This window comes from Schistocerca gregaria, chromosome 2, assembly GCF_023897955.1.
Source record: "Schistocerca gregaria isolate iqSchGreg1 chromosome 2, iqSchGreg1.2, whole genome shotgun sequence".
In the NCBI taxonomy this organism is placed as follows: domain Eukaryota; kingdom Metazoa; phylum Arthropoda; class Insecta; order Orthoptera; family Acrididae; genus Schistocerca; species Schistocerca gregaria.
In genome coordinates this window covers 811,411,390-811,433,805 of record NC_064921.1, presented here as the reverse complement: position 1 = coordinate 811,433,805, position 22,416 = coordinate 811,411,390, and the positions used below count along the sequence as shown (strand labels likewise).

The 22,416-nt window shown below is 39.1% G+C and overlaps 1 protein-coding gene across 12 annotated transcripts in view; it reads right to left on the bottom strand.

Annotated features, from left to right (window-relative positions):
* The window catches only part of LOC126335111 (poly [ADP-ribose] polymerase tankyrase-2-like), a 93,889-nt gene that overhangs the window by 65,450 nt on the left and 6,023 nt on the right, over positions 1-22,416 (bottom strand). For 11 of the 12 annotated variants that reach the window (XM_049998062.1, XM_049998061.1, XM_049998059.1 and 8 more), the window contains exon 2: positions 12,507-13,094. In XM_049998062.1, coding sequence (XP_049854019.1) covers positions 12,507-13,075 — 569 coding nt within the window. In that variant the 5' untranslated portion in view covers positions 13,076-13,094. Of the gene's footprint in view, positions 1-12,506; positions 13,095-13,242; positions 21,224-22,416 lie in introns of those variants that run through there. The other variant, XM_049998058.1, reaches the window with a different exon arrangement.

The following is a 22,416-nucleotide window of genomic DNA, read 5'->3' as shown; positions in this document are numbered from 1 at the left end:
GAGTGCCCCCGGGAAGTATGACAGTACAGAGTGGGCAGCAATCTGCAATCGTTTGCTGATGAAGCTGTGGTGTATGGTATGGTGTCGAAGTTGAGTGACTGTAAGAGGATACAAAATGACTTAGACAAAATTTCTAGTTGGTGTGATGAATGGCAGCTAGTTCTAAAGATAGAAAAATGTAAGTTAATATGGATGAGTAGGAAAAACAAACCTGTAATAATTGGATACAGCATTTGTAGTGTCCTGCTTGGCACAAGTCATGTCATTTAAATATCTGGACATAACATTGCAAAGTGATATGAAGTGGAACGAGCATGTGACAGTTGAGGTAGGAAAGATGAATGGCAGACTTCAGTTTTGGGAGAGTTATAGGAATATGTTGTTAGTCTGTAAAGGAGACCACAAATAGGATGCTAGTGCAACTTATTCTTCAGTACCGCTCCAGTGTTTGGGACCCATAACAGGTCAGATTACAGGAAGACATCAAAGCAGTTCAGATGTAGGTTGCTTGATGTTTTGGGAACTCAAATGGGAATCACTGGAGGGGAGATGTTCATTTTGAGGAACACTATTGAGAAAATTTACAGAACCGACATTTGAAGCTAACTGCAGAAAGATTCAGTTGCCTCCAATATATGTTGGGCATAAGGACCTTGAGGATAAGATACGAGAAATTAGGGCTCCTACATATGCATACAGGCAGTTGTTTTCTCTCATTTTACACACATCAAAAAGTGTTTTGCCTCACCACGGTTCCCAGAACTCCTGAAGAGAGACATTGACTGTGGATATTGTATCACAGACACAGTCCCTTTGACTGTTCAGAGATGTCACTAAACCCGTCCAAAGATATAAACAACCATGCACGAGCAGCACCTATTACATGGGGGGGGGGGGGGGGGGGGAGGGTCCGACAACCGATCATTTCCAGTCATTCCACCAGGAACGAGGTACATGGCTTGTGTTGTCTGTAGTTCAACCATGCCTAGACGGTCAAAACTGCACTTTGATCCCATCTGCATTGTTACTTTGTGCCAGGAAGGGCTCTCAACAAGGGAAGTGCCCGCGCGTCTCAGAGTGAAACAATGTGATCTTGTTCGGACATGGAGGAGATACAGAGAGACAGCAACTGTCCATGACATGCCTCGCTCAGGCCGCCCAAGGGCTACTACTGCAGTGGATGTCTGCTACCTACAGATTATGGCTTGGAGGAACCCTGACAGCAACAACACCATGTCGAATAATGCTTTTCATGCAGCCACAGGATGTCGAGTTACCATTCAAACTGTGTGCAATAGGCTGCATGATGCACAACTTCACTCCCGACATCCATGGTAAGGTCCATCTTTCCAACCACGACACCATGCAGCTCGGTACACATGGCCCAACAACATGCTGAATGGACCGCTCAGGATTGGCGTCATGTTCTCTTCACTGATGAATGTCGCATATGCCTTCAACCAGATAATCGTCAGAGGCGTGTTTGGAGGCAACGCAGTCAGGCTGAGCACCTTAAGTCACACTGTCCAGTGAGAGCAGCAAGGTGGAGATTCCCTGCTGTTTAGGGGTGGCATTATGTGGGGCCGACATATGTCGCTGGTGGTCATGGAAGGCACTGTAACGGCTGTACGATATGTGAATGCCATCCTCTAACCAATTGTGGCAGCATATTGGCGAGGCATTCGTCTTCATGGACAACAATTTGCAGCCCCCATCATGCACTTCTTGTGAATGACTTCCTCCAGGATAACGACTTCGCTCGACTAGAGCAGCCAGCACATTCTCCAGACACGAATCCTATCGAACATGTCTAGAACAGAGTGAAAAGGGTTATTTACGGACAATGTGACCCAACAATCACTCTGAGAGATCTACGCCGAATCTCCATTGCGTAGTGGGACAATTTGGACCAACAGAGCCTTGATGAACTTGTGGATAGTATGCCACAACGAATACAGGCATCCATCACTTCAAGAGGATGTGCTTGCTACTGGGTATCAGAGGTACCGGTGTGTGCAGCAATCTGGACCACCACCTCCTAAGGTCTTGCTGTATGGTGGTGCAACATGGAATGTGTCATTTTCATGAGCAATATAAAGGGCAGAAATGATGTTTATGTTGATCTCTATTCCAATTTTCTGTACAGGTTCCGGAACTATTGGAACTGAGGTGACGCAAAACTTTTTTTGAGGTGTATATTTGCGAGTGGGACAAGAAAGGAAATGACTCATAGTGGTGTGGGATACCCTTCACCATGTGCTATAAGGTAGATTGCACAGTATCAGTGTGGATGTAGATGCAGATGCAGAATTGGTTACTAGACTTTGGTGTTCCAGAAACATTAATTACAGATCAGTGCACCAATTTTATGTCAGAATTTATGAAGTATTTACGGCATCTATCGTGTATTCAGAAGTTGCGGTGAAACCTGTCACATCTGCAGGCAAATGGTAGAACTGAGCATGTGCATCAAGTGATAGAAACAATGCTAAGACACTGCTTGTACAGGTGAAACAATGATTCGGATACTCTTACTGCCATCTGTTGCCACAGCTTACAATTCAAAAATCAATGAAAATACAGGCCTGACACCATACGAAGTAGTATGAAGCCACAAAATACGGTCGTCATCTGGGATAATCAAACCTACGGTGAGGAAAAATGATGAGAAGTGTGAAATTTTGCAAAGATGTTGTGAGAAGTAGAGAAGTGGGTGCAGAAAAGACAATATCAATGCCCTTTCTCAAATGTCTGGAGCAAATTGGGCATCACAATGTTAAACTACCGAACTCCCACATAGGTCAGTGCACAATGCTAACAAAGCCCTTATACACCAAATGGGAAACTGAAACAAAATTGTGACCCAGTATCAAGCCCCACGTCAGGCAACTCAGATGACCTCATCAGTGAACGTTGAACTGCAGCTTCCGATGCGTGCAACGGTTATATATGTTGCCTGTTTAAGTCCTTTTCATGGCACGCCACGTTCATTACTACCACATTACCAGGCCTACTCCCAAAAAAGGAGGGAGGAACAAGTACAGCAGAGAAAGACATGTTGCACCTGCACATGCCACAAGCACATTGCCATACACGTTAAGACCACGGAAGTAATAGTGTATCAAGGTTTTTGGCATTTCATTAGGTGTATTTTTTGTATTGTGTAACTGAGTGTTGCACAAATCATGAATGAGTTTCTTGTGGTATTTAACTTGAGATATCAGTTTGCAAGAGTATAAAGAATGGACTGATTTCACTTTTGAGATAGGGGGTTAATGATTTTTTTTAATTTTATTTTATTTTAGGGCATCAAGTGTGTAGTTTGCTTGAATTGATTTGTTGTGTTACTGTAGTATTTTAGATGTTGGCAATGGAGAATATAGCTATGGTTATTCACATAGCGTAAATTCCAGTACTCCTTTGTTTTGCTTTTAAACCTTTGTGAGGTACCACAGGTGGGAGATTATTTTTTAGTACAGATCACTATTCCCAAAGTATAATGTATAATGGATTTTTGCACTATTGGTGTAGGTGGAATTTTCACAAAGGTAATGAATTATAGGTCTAAGTTAATATCTTGGTAGGATTAATGGGAATCATGGCTGACTGCTGAGTTATTATTCAATTTTTGGGAACAGTTATATTTTGTCGAGCAGATTTTTTGCTCAGAATATTGATTATCTGTAGTGAGCTAGGAATTTGTTCCGATTTGTTTCACAGTGTATATATATCAGATGATGATGGCTTTGTTGTATACAGTGTGAGTAAAGTATAACAATGAGTATTTCCTGGTGGAATGATCATGGTGACAGCTGTAGCAGCAGCACTCTATTTGTGGGAACAGCAAATGTAGGGGAAAGATGATTATTTATAAAGTTCATATTGTGCATTTGAGCATTAGCACACTTTTTGTAACAACAAATTGGCTGTACCTGTATTTACTCTTGTAGGCCTAATATCTGATTCAACTTTGTGCTCTTATCTTTAACCTTTATTTGTAATTCCTTTTTCTGTTAAATGGTTGTTATGTTATCTAACTGACATTGGATCTATTACTGTAATTATAGTATGTTTACTTATTCTATGGACAATTTGGCATTGAATTGCCCTTGTATTTATTGTAAGTTCAAATTGTGACCTGTACAATTTGACACATTCCATATCCTTGTGATTGACTCACTAACTGGATCTAAGGAACATGAAATAAATAAATAAATAAAGTTCATAGAGAAATTAATAAAATGGAGGAAAGCTCATTGTAATTAATTGTGTGGAGATTTAGAAAGAGCATAACATAACCTATCTTTGGTGTGCCACTCAAATGTTGAACGATTTTTGCGTAATGCACATCCATGATGATCCAAACTGCTACAGCAACATGTGAAACAGAACTTTTCTTACAGGGACGGAGTCAAAGGGTGCCTGTGGGGCATCCTTGAACTGCATCCTAAATTCCAGATGGCAGCTGACAGTGGGTGAACTTGGTAACCAATCCAGTGGTAGTTATCACGAACTGTCAGGAACAAGGGCGATCTAAGAATGCAGAACAGTTTGAGCTGCAGGGTGGCACTATAATAATAAATGGTATGATGTGTGACATTTCACGGCCAACTTTTCAGCTCTCAGAAACTGTAACAGGGGGAATAATTCATCACAAGACATACTTGTTACTGTACTTGTCTGACGAACCCTCAGAAATATTACCTAGTAAGAACCTGACCTTTTTAAAAAATACCTTGGATCCCAACCTACTCAGATCCGTAGAAGACCTTGTGGCAGTAACGAATGGGTGAACTATTGCAGAGGTCACACTTCAATGTTTACACCACAGTTTATACCAACAAAAACTCATGGTAATACGAGTTTTATCTTTGAGTACCATATTGATTCTGGTTCTTCCTTGTGTAGCCTATGTCTATTTACAGTGGAAAACCACCCACCCTACTACACACTCTAATCACTACACACCAACCAAGTTTGTAAATAAGGAAGCATAGCAGAGCTCAAAGTATTTCATTTTCATGTTTTGTCAAGGAGGTTGTTTTTGGTGTTTTGTGTAGTCGGGGGGGGGGGGGGGGGGGGGGCACTAGGACTTAAATTTTATTGGGCCTTAGAAATATTTCAAAGTGCAGCAGTTCAAGACTTACAAATATTTTGGAATACTGAGTGCTAGTCCACATAGACTAATAGTCAAGCTAATGACCATTTCAACTGAAATTTGTTACCGTAGAAAGACTTGTAAGCAGGTGTTGGAAGAAAGAAAAAAGAAAAGAAAAAAAGAAATACAAAAAAGGGTGGGCGACACTCCATCCAGTCCAGATAATGATAGCTGCAGAAAACCCAGAACTACCACTTTCAGATTGAAAGAAATGCCTCTCAAAGATGAGAGTATTAAAATCCTAATGGTACTCTGCTGAAGTATTTGCAACAAAGTGCCAGACTTTGAACTGCTCATGAAAAGCAGCAAATCTCACATAATACTAGGTACAAAAACCTGGCTGAAACCTGAAATTGATGGCAGTGAGATATTTGGGGAGAATTTAAGTGTATATCGAAAGGAGAGGCAAGTGGGAAATAGAGATGGTGTAGTTGTCGCTGCAGACAAAAAATCAAATCCATCGTGATAGAAATTGAAGCTGTATATGAGACTGTTTGGGCAAGACTCAGTATCAGGGGTGGACATAAAATGACTGGATCCTTCTATTGGCTACCAGACTCATCACCTGGTGTAACCAAAAACTTCAGAGAAAACCTTAGTTCACTTGTACATAAGTTGCACAAAAATACTGTAATCATTGGTGGAGACTTTAATTATCCAACAATTAATTAGGAAAATGACAATTTTCTTAGTGTTGGGCGTCTTAAGATACCCAGTGAAACTTTACTAAAAGTCTTTTCTGAAAACTACCTAGAACAGATGGTTAGGAACCCTACTCATGATGGAAATATAATGGACTTAATAGTAACAAAAAGACCTGAGCTCTTCGAGGATGTCCACATCGAAACTGGTATCAGTAACCATAATGCAGCTGTGGCAACAATGATCACCAAAGTGCGAAGGACAACTAAAACACGCAGAAAGATATATATGTTCAGTAAACTAGAAAAAAAAATCTGTAATACCCTATCTCATTGAGGAACTTGAAACTTTCAGCACAGGTCAGGAACAGTGGCTCAAGTTTAAAAGAATAGTTGACCACACACTGGATACACATGTACCCAGTAGAACAGTACATAATGGGAGTAAACATCCATGGTATACAATCACCATAAAGAAACTTCCAAAGAAACAAAGAGTACTGCATAATAAGTGTAAAACAAAGTTTAGGGCTATAGATAGAGAGATGCTGAATAAAACACATTTGACTGTCAAGAGAGCAATGCATGGTGCCTTCTATGACTACCATAGTAAGGTACTGGAACTTCCTGCAGATTAAAACTGTGTGCCGAACCAAGATTCAAGCTTGGGACCTTTGCCTTTCGCGGGCAAGTGCTCTACCAACTGAGCTACCCAAGCATGACTCACGCCCTGTCCTCACAGCTTTACTTTTGCCAGTACCTCGTCTTCTACCTTCCAAACTTTACAGAAGCTCTCCTGCAAGCCTTGCAGAACTAGCACTCCTGAAAGAAAATATATTGCGGAGACATGGCTTAGCCACAGCCTAGGTGATGTTTCCAGAATGAGATTTTCACTCCGCAGCGGAGTGTGCGCTGATATGAAACTTCCTGGCAAATTAAAATCGTGTGCCAGACCGAGACTCGAACTCGGGACCCGAGTTCGAGTTTATGTCCAGCACACAGTTTTAATCTGCCAGGAAGTTTCATATCAGTGCGCACTCTGCTGCAGAGTGAAAATCTCATTCTGATAGCAAAGTATTGTCAAATGACACTTCAAAAATCCAAAGAAATTCTTGTTGTATGTAAAGGCTGTTAGTGGCACCAAAGTTCGTTTCGAGTCCCTAGTGAATGAGACAGGACCTGAAATTGAAGGTACCAAAGCAAAGCTAAAATGCTTACCTCCATTTTCAAATGTTGCTTTACAAAGGAAAACCCAGGAGAATTGCCCCAATTTAATCCTTGTACCACTGAAGCGATGAATGAGATAAGTATTAGTGTCAGTGACACTGAGAAAAATCTGAAATTGTTAACATTGTACAAAGCTCCAGGCCCTAATGAAATCCCTGTCAGATTCCACACTGAATTTGCGGCTGAATTAGCCCCACTTCTGACTATAACCTGTCGTAGATCCCTCGAACAAGAAAACGTGCTCAGTTCTTGGAAAAAGGCATGTCACACCAGTTTACAAGAAGGGTAGTAGAAGTGATCCACAAAACTACCATTGAATATCCTTGATATTGATTTGTTGTAAAATCTTAGAACATACCCTGAGCTCAAACATAATGAGGTATCTTGAACAGAATGATCTCCTCAATGCCAACCAACATGGTTTTCAAAAACATCGATCATATGAAACCAAACTTGCACTTTACTCACATGACATACTGATAGCTTTGGATCAATTCCGAAAAGCATTTGTCTCAGTACCACACCTATCCTACTGTCAAAAGTATGATCATATGTGGTAACAAGTGAAATTTGTGACTGGATTGAGGATCTTTTTCTAGGGAGGAAACAACTTGTTATCTTGGATGGAGAGTCATTGTCAGATGTAGAAGTAACTTTGGGTGTGCCCCAGAGATGTGTGTTGGGACCCTTGTGTTCATGTTGTACAGTAATTACCTTGCAGACAATATTAACAGTAAAATCAGGCTTTTTGTAGATGATGCAGTGTCTGTAACCAAGTACTATCTGCAAGAATCTGCATAAATATTCAGTCAGATCTTGATAAGATTTCAACATGGTGCAGAAACTGGCACCTTGCTCTAAATGTTCAGGAATGTAAAATTTTGCACTTCACAAAAAGAAAAAATGTAGTAGCCTATATCTATAATATCAATGAGTAACTGTTGAAATCAGCCAACTCATACAAATACCTGGGTGTAGCACTCTGTAGGGATATGAAATTGAATGATCTCATAGGTTCAGTCAAGGGTAAAACAGGTGGTAGACTTTGGTTTATAGGTAAAATACTGGGGAAGTGCAATCAGTCTACAAAAGAGATTGCTTACAAATCACTCAAGTGTGGGACCCGTACCAGATACAATTAACAGTGGATATTGAATGTATACAGAGTATGGCAGCGTGAAAGGTCAGACAGTGGTTTAATCCAGGGGAGAGGGTCACAGAGATACTGAAGGAACTGAAATGGCAGACTCTTGAAGACAGACATAAACTGGTCCGAGAAAGTCTAATAACAAAGTTTCAAGAACCAACTTTAAATGATTATTCTTGGGATATACTACATCTACTTCTATGTGATTACTCTGCTATTCAGAATAACATGTCTGGTACAGGTTTCAATGAACCACCTTCAAGCTGTCTCTCCACCGGTCCACTCACGAATGGAGCACACGAAAATTGGCACTTAAATTTTTCTGGGGGAGCCCTGATTTCTCTTATTTTACCTTGATGATCATTTCACTCTATGTACGTGGGTGCCAAAAGAATGTTTTTGCAGTCAGAGGAGAAAATTAGTGACTCAAATTTCATGAAAAGACCCGTCACAACGAAAAATGCCTCTGTTTTAATGATTGCCACTCCAATTCACGTATCACTTCTGTGGCATTATATCCCCTATTTTGGGATAATACAAAACAAGCTGCCCTTCTTTGAACTTTTTCGATGTCACCCGTCAGTCCCACATTGCACTTCAATATTCCAGAACAGGTCAGACAAGCACAGTGTAGGCAGTCTCTTTACTAGATCTGTTGCACCTTCTAAGTGATCTGCCAATGAATCGCAGTCTTTGGTGTGCTCTACCCACAACATTATCTATGTGATTGCTCCAATTTACGTTATTTGTATTGTAATCCCTAAGTATTTAGTTGAATTTATGGCCTTCACATTTGTGTGACTTATCGCATAATCAAAATTTAGTGGATTTATTTTAGTACTCATGTGAATAACTTCACACTTTTCTTTATTCAGGGTAAACTGCCACTTTTTGCACCAAACAGATATCTGATCTAAAACATTTTGCAATTTGTTTTGGTCATTTGATGGTTTTATAAGACAATAAATGACAGCATCATCTGCAAACAATCTAAGAGGCGTACTTAAATTGTCTCCTATGTCATTAATATACCGGGTGATCAAAGAGTCAGTATAAATTTGAAAACTGAATAAATCACGGAATAATGTAGATAGAGAGGCACAAATTGACACACATGCTTGGAATGACATGGGGTTTTATTAGAACAAAAAAAAAAAAAAAAGTTCAAAAAATGTCCAACAGATGGCGCTTCATCTGATCAGAATAGCAATATTTAGCATAACAAAGTAAGACAAAGCAAAGATGATCTTCTTTACAGGAAATGCTCAATATGTCCACCATCATTCTTCAACAATAGCTGTAGTCAAGGAATAATGTTGTGAACAGCACTGTAAAGCATGTCTGGAGTTACGGTGAGGCACTGGCGTCGGTTGTTGTCTTTCAGCATCCCCAGAGATGTCAGTCGATCACGATACACTTGCAACTTCAAATAACCCCAAAGCCAATAATTGCACAGACTGAGGTCTGGGGACCTGGGAGGCCAAGCAAGATGAAAGTGGCTGCAGAGCACACAATCATCACCAAACAACGCGCGCAAGAGATCTTTCATGCGTCTGGCCATATAGGGTGTAGCGCCATCCTGCATAAACATTGTACGTGCCAGCAGGTGTTTATCAACCAGGCTGGGGATGATGCGATTCTGTAACATATCGGCGTACCTCTCACCCGTCACGGTAGCAGTTTTGCTGTCTAGCGCCATCTGTCGAACATTTTTGTGAACTTTTTTTTTTTTTGTTCTAATAAAACCCCATGTCATTCCAAGCATGTATGTCAATTTTTACATCTCTATCTACATTATTCCATGGTTTATTAAGTTTTCAAATTTATACTGACTTTTTGATCACCCGGTACATCAACCCCCTACATATTGTCACACAGGGATCATGAGGATAAGATTAAAATAATTACTGCATGCACAGAGGGATTCAAATAATCATTCTTCCCATGCTCCATATGTGAATGGCATGGGAAGAAACTCTAATAACTGGTAAAATGGGGTAAACCCTCTGCCAGGCATCTCATGGTGATTTAGAGTGTAGACAAGCATAGGCAAACAGAGCATGTCTCAAACATAGGGCTTAATTTGAGGGAGAACCTCCTTAGGATATAAATTTGGAGCATAGCATTGTACAGAAGTGAATTCTGGACTACGGGTACACCAAAATAGAAGAGAATTGAAACCTCTGAGATGTAGTGCTACAGAAGAATGTTGAAAAATCAGATGGACTGATAAGATAAGCAATGAGGAGGTTCTCTACAGAATCGGTGAGGAAAGGAGTATCTCGTACACACTGGCTAGAAGGACAGACACAATAATATGTTGTGTGTTAAAACAAGGTAGTAGTTGCCTGGTTCTAGAAAGAATTCTGGATTACACACACTGTAAGGGAAGACATAGATTGTAATACAGGCAACAAATAATGGAGTATGTTAGGTGCAAGTGCTACTCTGAGGTGAAGAGGTTGGCCAGGAGAGCAACTTCCGTAGACTGCATCAAACCCATCAGCAGATTGATGACTCCTCGCCTCTTGCTCCGACACATGACTGATTAACTTCCACAAAAAAATCCGATAAGTATTGTCGTGCCACAATAATAAATGAGAACCGTCCCTCAAAGAGAGAGAAGAATGGTTACAAATGTGGTAAGTAGCCTACCAACAAATCAGGCACAAAATGATTCTTTAGACTGCCCTTGTTCATTTTTATGGTGCTTTTGGAACAGTCAGTCATCTGCAATTGAAAACTAGTAAAAAGTACTTTCATTGTTTGGGCATAAATGAGATGATATGTCCTTTTTCATCCTATACTACCACTATACTGCTTGTACACACATGCTCCTGAAGCACAGATGCAGTCCTGAACACGCCACATCATATCGACTGTATGGGCTTACCATATGTACAGGACTGGCCCAGATGATCCTGCTTTTTAGAGATGTTCAGGGTTGCAAAAATGCCTGCAGTTTGAGAATTTGGTGACTGGCAAGGATTTTTTTAAATTTTAGAGCTACATTTTCTACATTGTGTTTTTAAACAATTTGTTATGGTCAACCTTGCAGCCAGTGCTGATGTTGATAGGGAGGCATGGCTAAGCAGTTCTGCCACTACTTTTCACTTACTATTTGTTTCTGAGTTTGAAGTAACTCGTCTACAAATTTTTGATCATTTTATCTCTATTCATATTTACCAATGGGTGAAACGAAGTGTATGTCTAATGTTAACCTGCAACAGGGAAACATTTTTTTAAAATTGTGTAATGATAGTAACAATGAATGTGTTTACTGTACACTATGTACTGGACAATTTTCTGTTGCATGTAAAGGAAGGGGTTATTTTAAAGAGCACATGAAAACTGCTGAGCATAGGATTGTTACTAACTCTACTATCCCATCAAACATAAGAGATTTTTTAAAGCCAAAGATGTTAATTGTGACTTGAAGTGTGCTACTAAGGAGGCTAAATTTGCAAGCCACATTGCTGGACACAAACTCAGTTTCAAAACATCAGAGTGCACGTCTCAACTGGTTAAAATGTTATGTAACCCACAATTTTCAAAAAAATGGTTCAAATGGCTCTGAGCACTATGGGACTTAACATCTGAGGTCATCAGTCCCCTAGAACTTAGAACTACTTAAATCTAACTAACCTAAGGACATCACACACATCCATGCCCAAGGCAGGATTCAAACCTGCGATCGTAGTGGTCGCGCGGTTCCAGACTGAAGCGCCTAGAACCGCTCGGCCACACCGGCCGGCCCATAATTTTCATCTGCTAGAACCAAAACTGTGGCAATTATTGTCAACATCACCTTCTATATCTGATAACATATTGTGTTCTTTGGAAAATATTAATTGTGCAACATTAATGATGGATAGCTCAAACTGAAGTACTGTAAAACTTGTTCCTACTGTTATAAAATATTTCAGTCTGGAAGAGGAAATTCAAGTTAAACTTTTACACTTTGATGAAGTGTCACAAAAAACTGCTAAAATTTTGATTGTGTTTCTTTTGCAGCATGTGAAAAAATATATACTTGAAGAAAAATATGATTTGTTATACTGCTGATAAAACTAAAAGCAATTTTGGCCATAGATGAGAAAGGAGGTATGAAATTGTGTTCAGTGAAGTTCAAAGTGATTAAGAAAGTCTGATTTCAGAAACTGGTTGTTCAGTCCACATTGTACATAAATTATTTGCGAAACAAGTTATATCTAATGAAAAATACAACTGAATAAGTAAAGCTCAATGTTTCAGTAAGCAGTAAGACTTGCAAGTAATTTCAAAAATATGTCCTGGATTAGACCCAAAAAATATGGTAAGCCTACGAATGTACCTCTTTTCTGACGGTTTGGCCACCATGAGACGGCAGATCTGTGCGACCGTTCGTGGGTGCTTGAGGATCGCATCCTCCCAGCCATTCGTGCCCATAACTTCATTGTGTGTCCGTATGAAGTTGATGGTGACCTCCTTCAGTTTAGTACATGAGTGTTTCACAGCAAGTACCGCCATTTCTGAAGCATTGGTCACAGTGATCCCTTTGGCCAACATGGCTTCACACACTTGTTTCAGCAGTGGGATGCCGTACTCATCTGCTGCCACTAGAAGTGGTGCTGCATAAGTACACAGGTCTGGCACCTGGTCTGTGTACATGAAACAGAGCAACTGCTTCATGACTTCGTCCTTCATGTCAGAGATCTGTACAGTGAGGCTGCCGCTCTCTTTTGTGATGTCCCTTAGCTTGGCTCTAAACACTGGACTGCGGGCTGTTAGGATGGCCCTGTGCACCAACAGCTGTGACCCAGACACCTCCAGTGTGACGTCAGCAGCCTCCTTCGACTCCAGCAGCGCTCCCAGGTCTCCAGATAGACCACCTCTACCTTTCAATGGAAATATCGCAGCCATCACTGTCGCTGGGATCTTACTGTAACATGTCCAAGTATCAATTAAGTGACATGAGCTGTTGCACCACATGTAAATAATATTATTTCAGACTTAATGAACAAGTTAAATTTTAATTTTATCTTTTTTATAAGTAGGCAGAATGACTGGGCAATACTTTCAACTCTTACCTTGACGAGCCAAGTAGAGAAAGATGTCCTGGGTTTCGACACCATTAATGGAGATAGGTTGCAAAAGGCTAGGAAGAAATGGCTGGTCAGTTATACAAACCTGCTTTGAGGATGAGGGGAGGTTAAGTATAATGTGAGAGTCTGCTACTTTGGTAAAAACTGTAGCTTCCCCAGCCTAGAGAGAGAAGCAGATACGAATTAAGAGAGGAATGAGTAGGAATTAAGGAATAGGAGAAATCTGGAAAGGGAGGGAGAGGGAGTGGAAAAAAGTGACTGAGAAAATAATTGATTAAATATACAATGACAAGCCAAAGAAACTGGTAGACCTGCCTAATATTGTGTAGGGCTCAAACGAGCAAGCAGAAGTGCCACAGCTTAATGTGGAGTGGACTGGACTAATGTCTGAAGTAGTGCTGGAGGGAACTGACACCCTGAGTCCTACAGGGCCATCTATAAATCCATACAAGGAGATCTTTTCTGAGCAGCATGTTGCAAGGCACCCCAGCTATGCTCATGTCTGGGGAGTTTGGAGGCCAGCGGAAGTGTTTAAGCTCAGAAGAGTGTTCTGGTAGCCACTTTGTAGCAATTCTGGATGTGTGGGGTGTCTCATTGTCCTGCTGGAATTGCCCAAGTCCATTGGAATGCACAATGAACATGAATGGATGCAGGTGAGCAGACAGGATGCTTATGTATGTGTCATCTGTCACAGTCATACCAAAGACATATCAGGGGTCCCATATCACTCCAACTGCATACACCCCTCACTATTACATAGCCTCCACCAGCTTGAACAGTCCCCTGCTGGCATACAAGGTCCATGGATTCATGAGGTTGTCTCTGTAACTGTACATGTCTATCCGCTCAATACAATTTGAAAAAGAGACTCATCTGACCAGGCAACATGTTTCCAGTCATCAACAGCCCAATGTCAGTGTTGATGGGCCCAGGCAAGAAGTAAAGCTTCATGTTTTACAGTCATCAAGGATACACAAGTCGGCCTTCGGCTCTGAAAGCCCATATCAATGATGTTTCGTTGAATAGTTCACATGCTGACATTTCTTGATGGCCCAGCATTGAAATCTGCAGCAAATTGCAGAGGGATTACACTTCTGTGACATTGAACGATTCTCTTTAGCCATCACTGGTCCCGTTCTTGCATGATCTTTTTCCGGCTGCAGCGATGTCGGAGAGTTGATGTTTTATGGGATTTCTGATATTCACGGTACACTTGTGAAATGGTTGTACAGGAAAACCCCCACTTCACTGCTGCCTTGGAGAAGCTGTGTCCCACGGCTCGTGTGCCAATATTACACCATATTCAAACTCACTTAAATCTTGATAACCTGCCGTTTTAGCTGCAGTAACCGATCTAACAACTGCCCCAGCCACTTGTTGTCTTATATAGTCCTGCCTGCTTACATATCTCTGTATTTGAATATACATGGCTATATCAGTTTCTTTGCTGATTCAGTGTATAAAGACATACTATAAAGTAATAAAATGAGGATGTATGCTCAGGAGAGTGACAGGACTTGACAAAATGTTGGAGAGCAAGTTACCATCTTTAGAGTTCAGAAAACTAGTATTGGGCCAGAGGATCATAATGGCCACAGGACACGCAGGAAGGGCCCTTGAGACCTGTTGACACACCTTGCTTTGGTAGTACTTCTCCATTTATGTACTCAATTATATTCTCAGCAACTTACTTTTCTATATTCATGTCTCACCATCCCCCTCTCTGTCCCTCTTGCTTTGGTCTATCCTGTCTACTTTTCTGCTTTCCTCCCAGTCCATAAGCGATCATTCATTTAATGTATCACTTCTCTTCATCTTAATTCATATTTACTTCTCACTGTATCCTCCTGTCATCCCCTTCACCATTTCTACTCTACTCCACATTACAAGTAGGCCCCACTCCTCTTGGGGTCTGAATTAAAAGCCCCTCCTTTATACCCTTTCCTATATTTCCTTAAGGAAGGTACTACAAATTTTGAAAGCTAGGACAGTTTTTTCCTTTGTTTTTATTTTAGTGTAACAGCAACACTGGAATTTCATCTCCTGAAGATAAGAATGGTCCTTACAGATTGCCTCTTTGTAATTTTACAATTTCCTTAAGTCAATTTAAGTTTTAATAAACTTTTTTTATTGAAAAGCTGTGAGTACTGGAATTGTATATCACCAGAATTTTTAACTAAAAATGTAATTTCTACAATTACTTAAGCGAGTGTCATAGGTCGAAACTGCTGATTGTTTCTGAGTGAGGCAAAAATGTGTTAGTCGCAGTAGAGACAGCAAGATATTGATCGACCACAGGATTGTCTGGGTCTTGTTAAGAGAGTTAAAATATGACTATTTTCCAGTGCAATAATTTTCCTGTTTCAAAAGTTATCATTTAATATATTACACGTAAAAAAAATAAATTCTAGAACAATTTAAGAAGAGGCTCAGATGACGGTTTGTTCAAAGGAAGTACACTGGAAAGATTACCAGCACCAAACAAGACTGCAGTTTTAGTATCACATGATGTGCTAATGCATCTATTGAAATAGATGTAACACAGAATCTAATTTGATTTGAAATGCTTCTGAGTGGGTCGGGTTTATTCCTTGAATACACTTGACTTTAATATTCATGTGCATTTAGTACTGAAATATCCTCTGGAACAGAGATCTTTTGCACTTGACCTGCAATTAGAAGGAATAGAATCTCTTTGTGCTCTGTCTGCCCTGCACCTTGTGGGCCTGTACAGCAATGAATTCACATGACACACTGAAAGAAAACATATTTATTCACCAGTATGTGTGCAATTTATACAACACAATCTGTTTTGATAAGTCGAGATTGTGAACGTGGGAGATATAGGCTGAGGATTACAGAGGAGTACGCACAGAGTGTGTAAAATCAGCAACAACAATTTTGAATAATACTGAAGATAATGAAAACAATGGGAGTTTGGATCAAAAGTGTTAATACAAGTAGACATGGCTGACAGGTGAAGGCACACAATGCATGACCATGTTTAACTAAAGGTGCAGCTGGAGTCCAAGACAATGCATCACAAAACTCCCACAGTTTTTTTGCAACTTCACTACTGCAATGCTGCCAAGCAGCTTTCATGTATAAACACACAACAAAATGACTGGGTATTGTGTACATGGAATGTAGAAGCACATTCAAAATGCAAATAAGATCACCTTTCGGAGAGTACTGTCACATTATAAATAAGAAAAGGCCTCTTATACTGAGGGATCAAATAAAATGTTTTTCCTTTTTTAGGCAGCATAGTATCGAAGAGAGGGAGATATGGAAACCCACTCTTTCTCTTCAGAGTGGGTCATTTGTACTGACAGCAAAGGTGTAACACAAGTTCACTGCCACCACTTCACTGATAATGGAAAGAGGGAATTGAACTATTATTAGGTCACCTTCCATTAGGAAAGTGGGCGCACTCAGTGACTGTTATATGATTTATACATAATAGAGTGCAGCAACCAGTTCCTTTTTTTTTCTCAAAATCCAGATTCCGGCTAGTGCCTGGCCATTATCAATGGACTATTTTCTAATCTTGATGCACGTTAGTTCCCTGTTGTTCGTGCGTCAGTCACAGTTCTTTGAATAATACTGTATGCCGACAGTGAACAGAATTGTAATGTAGTAGCAAACTAATATATGCACATAAATAAGAAAAAAGTGTCACAGGTGGACATGCCAGAGGATTAAATGTAACAGCCGGGAAAGAGAATCTCCAAGTGATATGTGCATTTAGAAACCTGGTAAGCAGAATGGATAAACATGACAGGTATGCGCAACACAAAAACGCAAGGACTAGGACAAAAAGTCTTTTATAAGTAGGAGCTAATGTCCAAAAATGTAAAAATCACACACAGCTTGAATGCATTAAAATGGAGCCTGAAATCCAGAATGAAACTTGAGAAACAAACTATAAATGGTGTAAACTGTAAAGCATCAGAAAGTACATGGCAAGCATGCGGATGTACTCCACAATCAGTTCCTTTTGAACTTCAACACATCAGACCACAATTTATCAATTTATTTCTTGAGTTAAAGGATTTTCGATAATACAATAGCGACTTGGCTAATCTGAATCACATATGTATTACATTATCCTCAGATCTATTATATGTTAACATTAGCAAGGTGTTGGATATTAGTTTATTACATTTTCCTGTTCATGTTGAAAAAGTCAGCATCCTGTATAGTGAGTGATAAATATGGAAGTACAAGAATTACAAATAAAATTTCTCAGTTGATATCCTGCTGCACTTCTATTACTATATGCTAGCTGCTTTGAATGCTAATTCACTGCAGCTGTCCAAAGGGCACATATTTTGGTCTATTGGGTTGAGAGAGAGAGAGAGTAAAAGATGCCATAAATAACCATAGTGTGTTTCTTGCTCACGTTGAACTACTTATTCGTACTCAAGTCATAATTTCAAAATTCTGGACAATTCATTTCCATTAATAATCACAGTTGGAAAAGTTTTGAATGTGACATTCAAGTTGTGGGTAACTTTTTTCTATTGTCAAGATTGGTAAGTAAACAGGCTATGTAATTTTATAATTATCAAAATGTTTGAAACGTAACTTCTCAAACGAATCTGCAATTTCTGAGAGTACAAATGAAAACCATGTTATATCTACTTAGGCTGCAACATACAATGTCACTGAATAAACATAGAGAACACTGCTCACAATTTCTTTTGGTTTCTTTCTCTAATTTTATGTTAGTGCGCCTCTTCTTTAATGGTGTTTCAGTGACAAATTTGGGTAAGTTTGATTTCACACAAGACTGTTTTCAATTCATGTAATTAACTGACACTTCACATATTTGGTCTCAGACAACATTTAGTGTATTTTGATATTCCTACAAAATCACAATCTTTAAAGCTTGCTTTTTAAGTTTGTTTTCTGAAGAAGGGTGTAATATTAGGTGAATCTGAGACTGTTTTTCAAGAGATTTGTTGTCACAAAACCAAATTTTTGGGGGCCTAATCAACAGTGCAAACCATATGAATATTCTTTTAAGTGTGGCACCATTTTGTTGCAATGCTTCACTTGTGTGTATCATTGATAGACGTCATTCACACTTTTGGTTTACAATATGTTGTTCCACTCTTGAGAATGTTGGATTAGCTTGCATTTCTTATAAGTCTTACAAAGGTCTGGTGAAGACGATGATCCGCAAAAGGTTTAGTAGTGGAGATAGGGAGTTTATAATAACTGTGATAATACCATTCTGCTTTCACCACTGATGTCTGACAGACTAAACTGTAGCACACATGTAGATGTAGCTCAAGGTCTAAGTTAGGTTAAAATGTGGTTGACTGGCAGTGAGATGGTGAAGCTAACGAATATGTTACAACAGTTTTTTTCTCTTTTTTTCCTTTTATGTGCCATGACCCAAAACTACATTTACGTTCCTGATAACTTATTTTCTGACATAGTCCAATATTTCAAAGGTTTTAATATATTCAAAAGCATTAATAACCATAAAATACATACCACAATGTCTCTAGTTCCATAGAGATCCTGTTAGTTTGTCGGCACCTATTTTGCTACAATTGTGATGTTGATAGTGACACCACCCATTGAGATTTTCGATTTCTTGAGGTTTGTATATTTTCAGTTAATGACATTGATGTATCGACATGGTATTGCGATGTTAACAAATCCCACTGAATGAGCACTGATTGACTCATATGGGGAAATGGCATCTGCTTCTGAGTCACAATTGTTTTACTAGGATGTTGGCAGAGCACTACAGCCTCGATTAAGGTGTAACTGACGTCTCAGCAGCTACATGCATTTTTTATTTCAGAAAAGAAGTGATTTAAGTTTGAAACTATTTTCATAGTTCCGCATAAATTTTGTGTCCCAGTCTGTAAGTACTTTCCCTGCCTTGAATAATGGTACTATCAACAAGCCATTATTCCTACTGTACTTGAAGTGTTCATTAAAGAAGCAATTACTGAAGACACAAGTGCTTGTTTATTGGCTCTGAATTGAACTTTATATTAATATGGTTACACTGCATTACAACTTTGCTGTTATGAAATCTTTCTGTGTTGTTCAAAATATAGCACCATGAATCACAGTTTTAATTATGTGTGTTAATTGGTCAACGTACTGTCTAATGTTCCCTGCAGGAGTGCTACAGGGATTTATTATAATGTCTTGTATAATTATTCTGTAATGGCTATTTTGTGTGTGATTATTGTGTTTTATTGTGTGATGCATAACAGTGATAACTCAGGCCACGTCCAGAATCAGGCAAACTGAAACTGTGTGCTCGAGTGGAGCTCAAATGCGGAACATTGTCTTATCCAGGCAATACTGTTAATAAGTGAATATGCAGATAAGATTCACCCTCACAGTTTCAACTCCCTCTTACTTTCATTCTGGAAATGTGTAAATTATTGCTGGAAGTTAAGAGTTAATGCGTTGCTGCCCTGTAGTATAATAACATTCCGGTACACACATAGTGACAATAGTTCTTGATATTTCTGTATTAGAGGAGTTTAGTGTAATAACAACAATCAGAATCCATCGTGAAAACTGCAGAAGAAAGCCATATTTGGCAAAAGTGTCAGACTAGTTTTACTTTGTACATTAAATTCAAATAACAGCTGTTTCACTACAAACTGTTCTTGTTGCAGTCAGTGTCAGATGTGTAAAGCACTCACCTGCTTGCAGATACAAATACAAGCCATAGTTGTTTCATTAGAGCAAGACATTATGGTGATATAGCTCAGGAGGAATGTTAAATAAGAGTTGTCATCTTTGACCAGTGATGTAATGTTAATGGCTGCTGTCGAGTCACCTTTTGGTGCATATATTTCACAGTTTTGTTGTTAGCTGGCAAAAGCAACGAATATGACAGCATAAAAAATTGGTTGTGGTGACAGACTAATCTGTAGCTTTGCCCGAGGTATAGGTTAAGTTGGAAGGTGACAGTTCACTTGCAAGTTGGCAAATGCAGTGAATGTGATATTAAGAAATATTGTTGTGGTAAGACACTTATCTGTAGCTTACCTCATTAAAAAAAAGAATTCCAATAACATCATGTCATATTCATCATATTGTTTACAGCATTTGCCACATGTCTCCTATATCACTGTCAAAGTAGATGCTTGCACAGTACATTCCTTCATATGTTGTAATGTATATTAGGGTTCACAAACATTCCTTATAAGTAACATGTACTTACTGAAGCAGCAGGGTTACTTGACTTTTGGTAGACTAGTTACAGTTGGACCACAAAGGATCACAGCTGTCAGGTATGGACACCAGTAACAGCGAGGAGTGGTGGAATAAACATCTTAAGGACAAACACCACAAAAATTTACATAGAACCACGAATATTTCATTGGTATATGCAGTCTGCTGAAAATAAAGTGCAACAACTTGAATTGGAATTAGTGTCCGAGCAGTGCAGTTGTATGCATTATAGGACACTCGTGTAGAAACTGAAATACAGCATTTAATGATCATACACTCTTGTCAGTAGTCAAGTATGTGATCTCAACACTAGACATAAGAGTGATTCTTTTACAACAAAAAGAAATTTTTCATACTTTAAACAGCCCATTATGAAAAGAGCATGAAGATTCAGAATTTGAAATTAAGCTCAAGACTACTGCCTTGATGACCCTTGCCTTGATGACCTGTAATTTAAGTATTGTTACTAGTTTTATATTTGATACATTGAATGTTTTGATTGTGGGCACTCTGTGACACTTTATCTTTATTATAATAAGATTTGACTTATCTCATCATTACCATGACTAACTGTAATGGTAGAACTTCATTCTTTGCAATATTAAAGAACAAATGAAAAGAAATTTCATTACTATAATAGCAGGTGTACTTATGTTAGAAATGGGATATATATAAGCAAGATCTGATTGCAATTAGTGTAGATAAATCTTTTGAAATGTCAGCCATTAAACAGAAAAAAACTTGGCATTCGCATTTGAGCATGTATTTTCCTGTTATTAATACTTTTGAATGTTTTAAAACCTTGGAAATATTGGATTAGGTGGGAAAATAAGTCATCAGGAACATAAATGCAGTTAAGGATCATGGCACATAAAAAAGAAAAAAACTGTTGTAACATTTGTTTGCTTCACCATCTCACTGTGTCAATAACATGCAACCTAACTTAGACCTCAAGCTACATCTAGGCCTACATGTGTGCTACAGTTTAGTCTGCCACACATCAGTGATCAAAGCAGAATGGCATTATCACAGTAATTATAAGCTCTCCGTCTCCACTACTAAACCTTTGTAGTCTAGAACTTAACACAACGAAAACTACTGTCCCCTTCTGCGGATCATCACCTTCACCAGACATTTGTAAGTTTTGTAAGAAACACGAGCTTACCCACAACTGTCAAGAATGAGACATACTGTAAACCAAAAGTGTGAATGACATTTACCAATGATGCGTCCAAGGGAAATCATTGCAACACCATTGCTCTATGAATGTTCTGTTCACCTTGTGGCAATGTGAACACATTTTTAACACATCAACAAGTTCTGGACATAGTCTCAGCTCCCAAAATTAACATAATTTAATGTGGCGATGTGAACATGAACACAAGTGTTAAAATCAAATCAGTACCTACTTCCTGAACATTACAAATACTTTTCGCATGTCAAAACTGGTAAACACTACTATGAGTGTAACCTAAAGCTCAGCTTCAGTCTTAGACTATATACTTCGAGATTTCAACACACATTAAAAAATTACAAGTCAGTAGGCCTACATGAGGTGCCAATCTTAATTCTGAAGGCAAGCATGGACAGTATACACACTCTATTAACACACGTAATTAGCAGTATTTTTAGTTTTTTTCTAGGGTATCTGAAACATATTTGTGTTGCGCCTCTACTAAAGAAAGGTACCGAAAGCTAAAGGCCAGTTTCCTTGTTCTCATCATTCTCAAAAATAGTGGAATCGGCTGTGAAAAACTGACTAATGGCTTGTCTGAAAAAAGTTTCCACGTTCTTAACACAAGTTTGGCTTCCAAGGGAGCACAAGTGTAATATCTGCCATATCTGGCACAACAGACGACTTGAAGCTCTTGACACAGAAAATTGTGTCACAGGCATACTTCTAGAGCTGTCGAATGTTTTTAACACTGATGACCA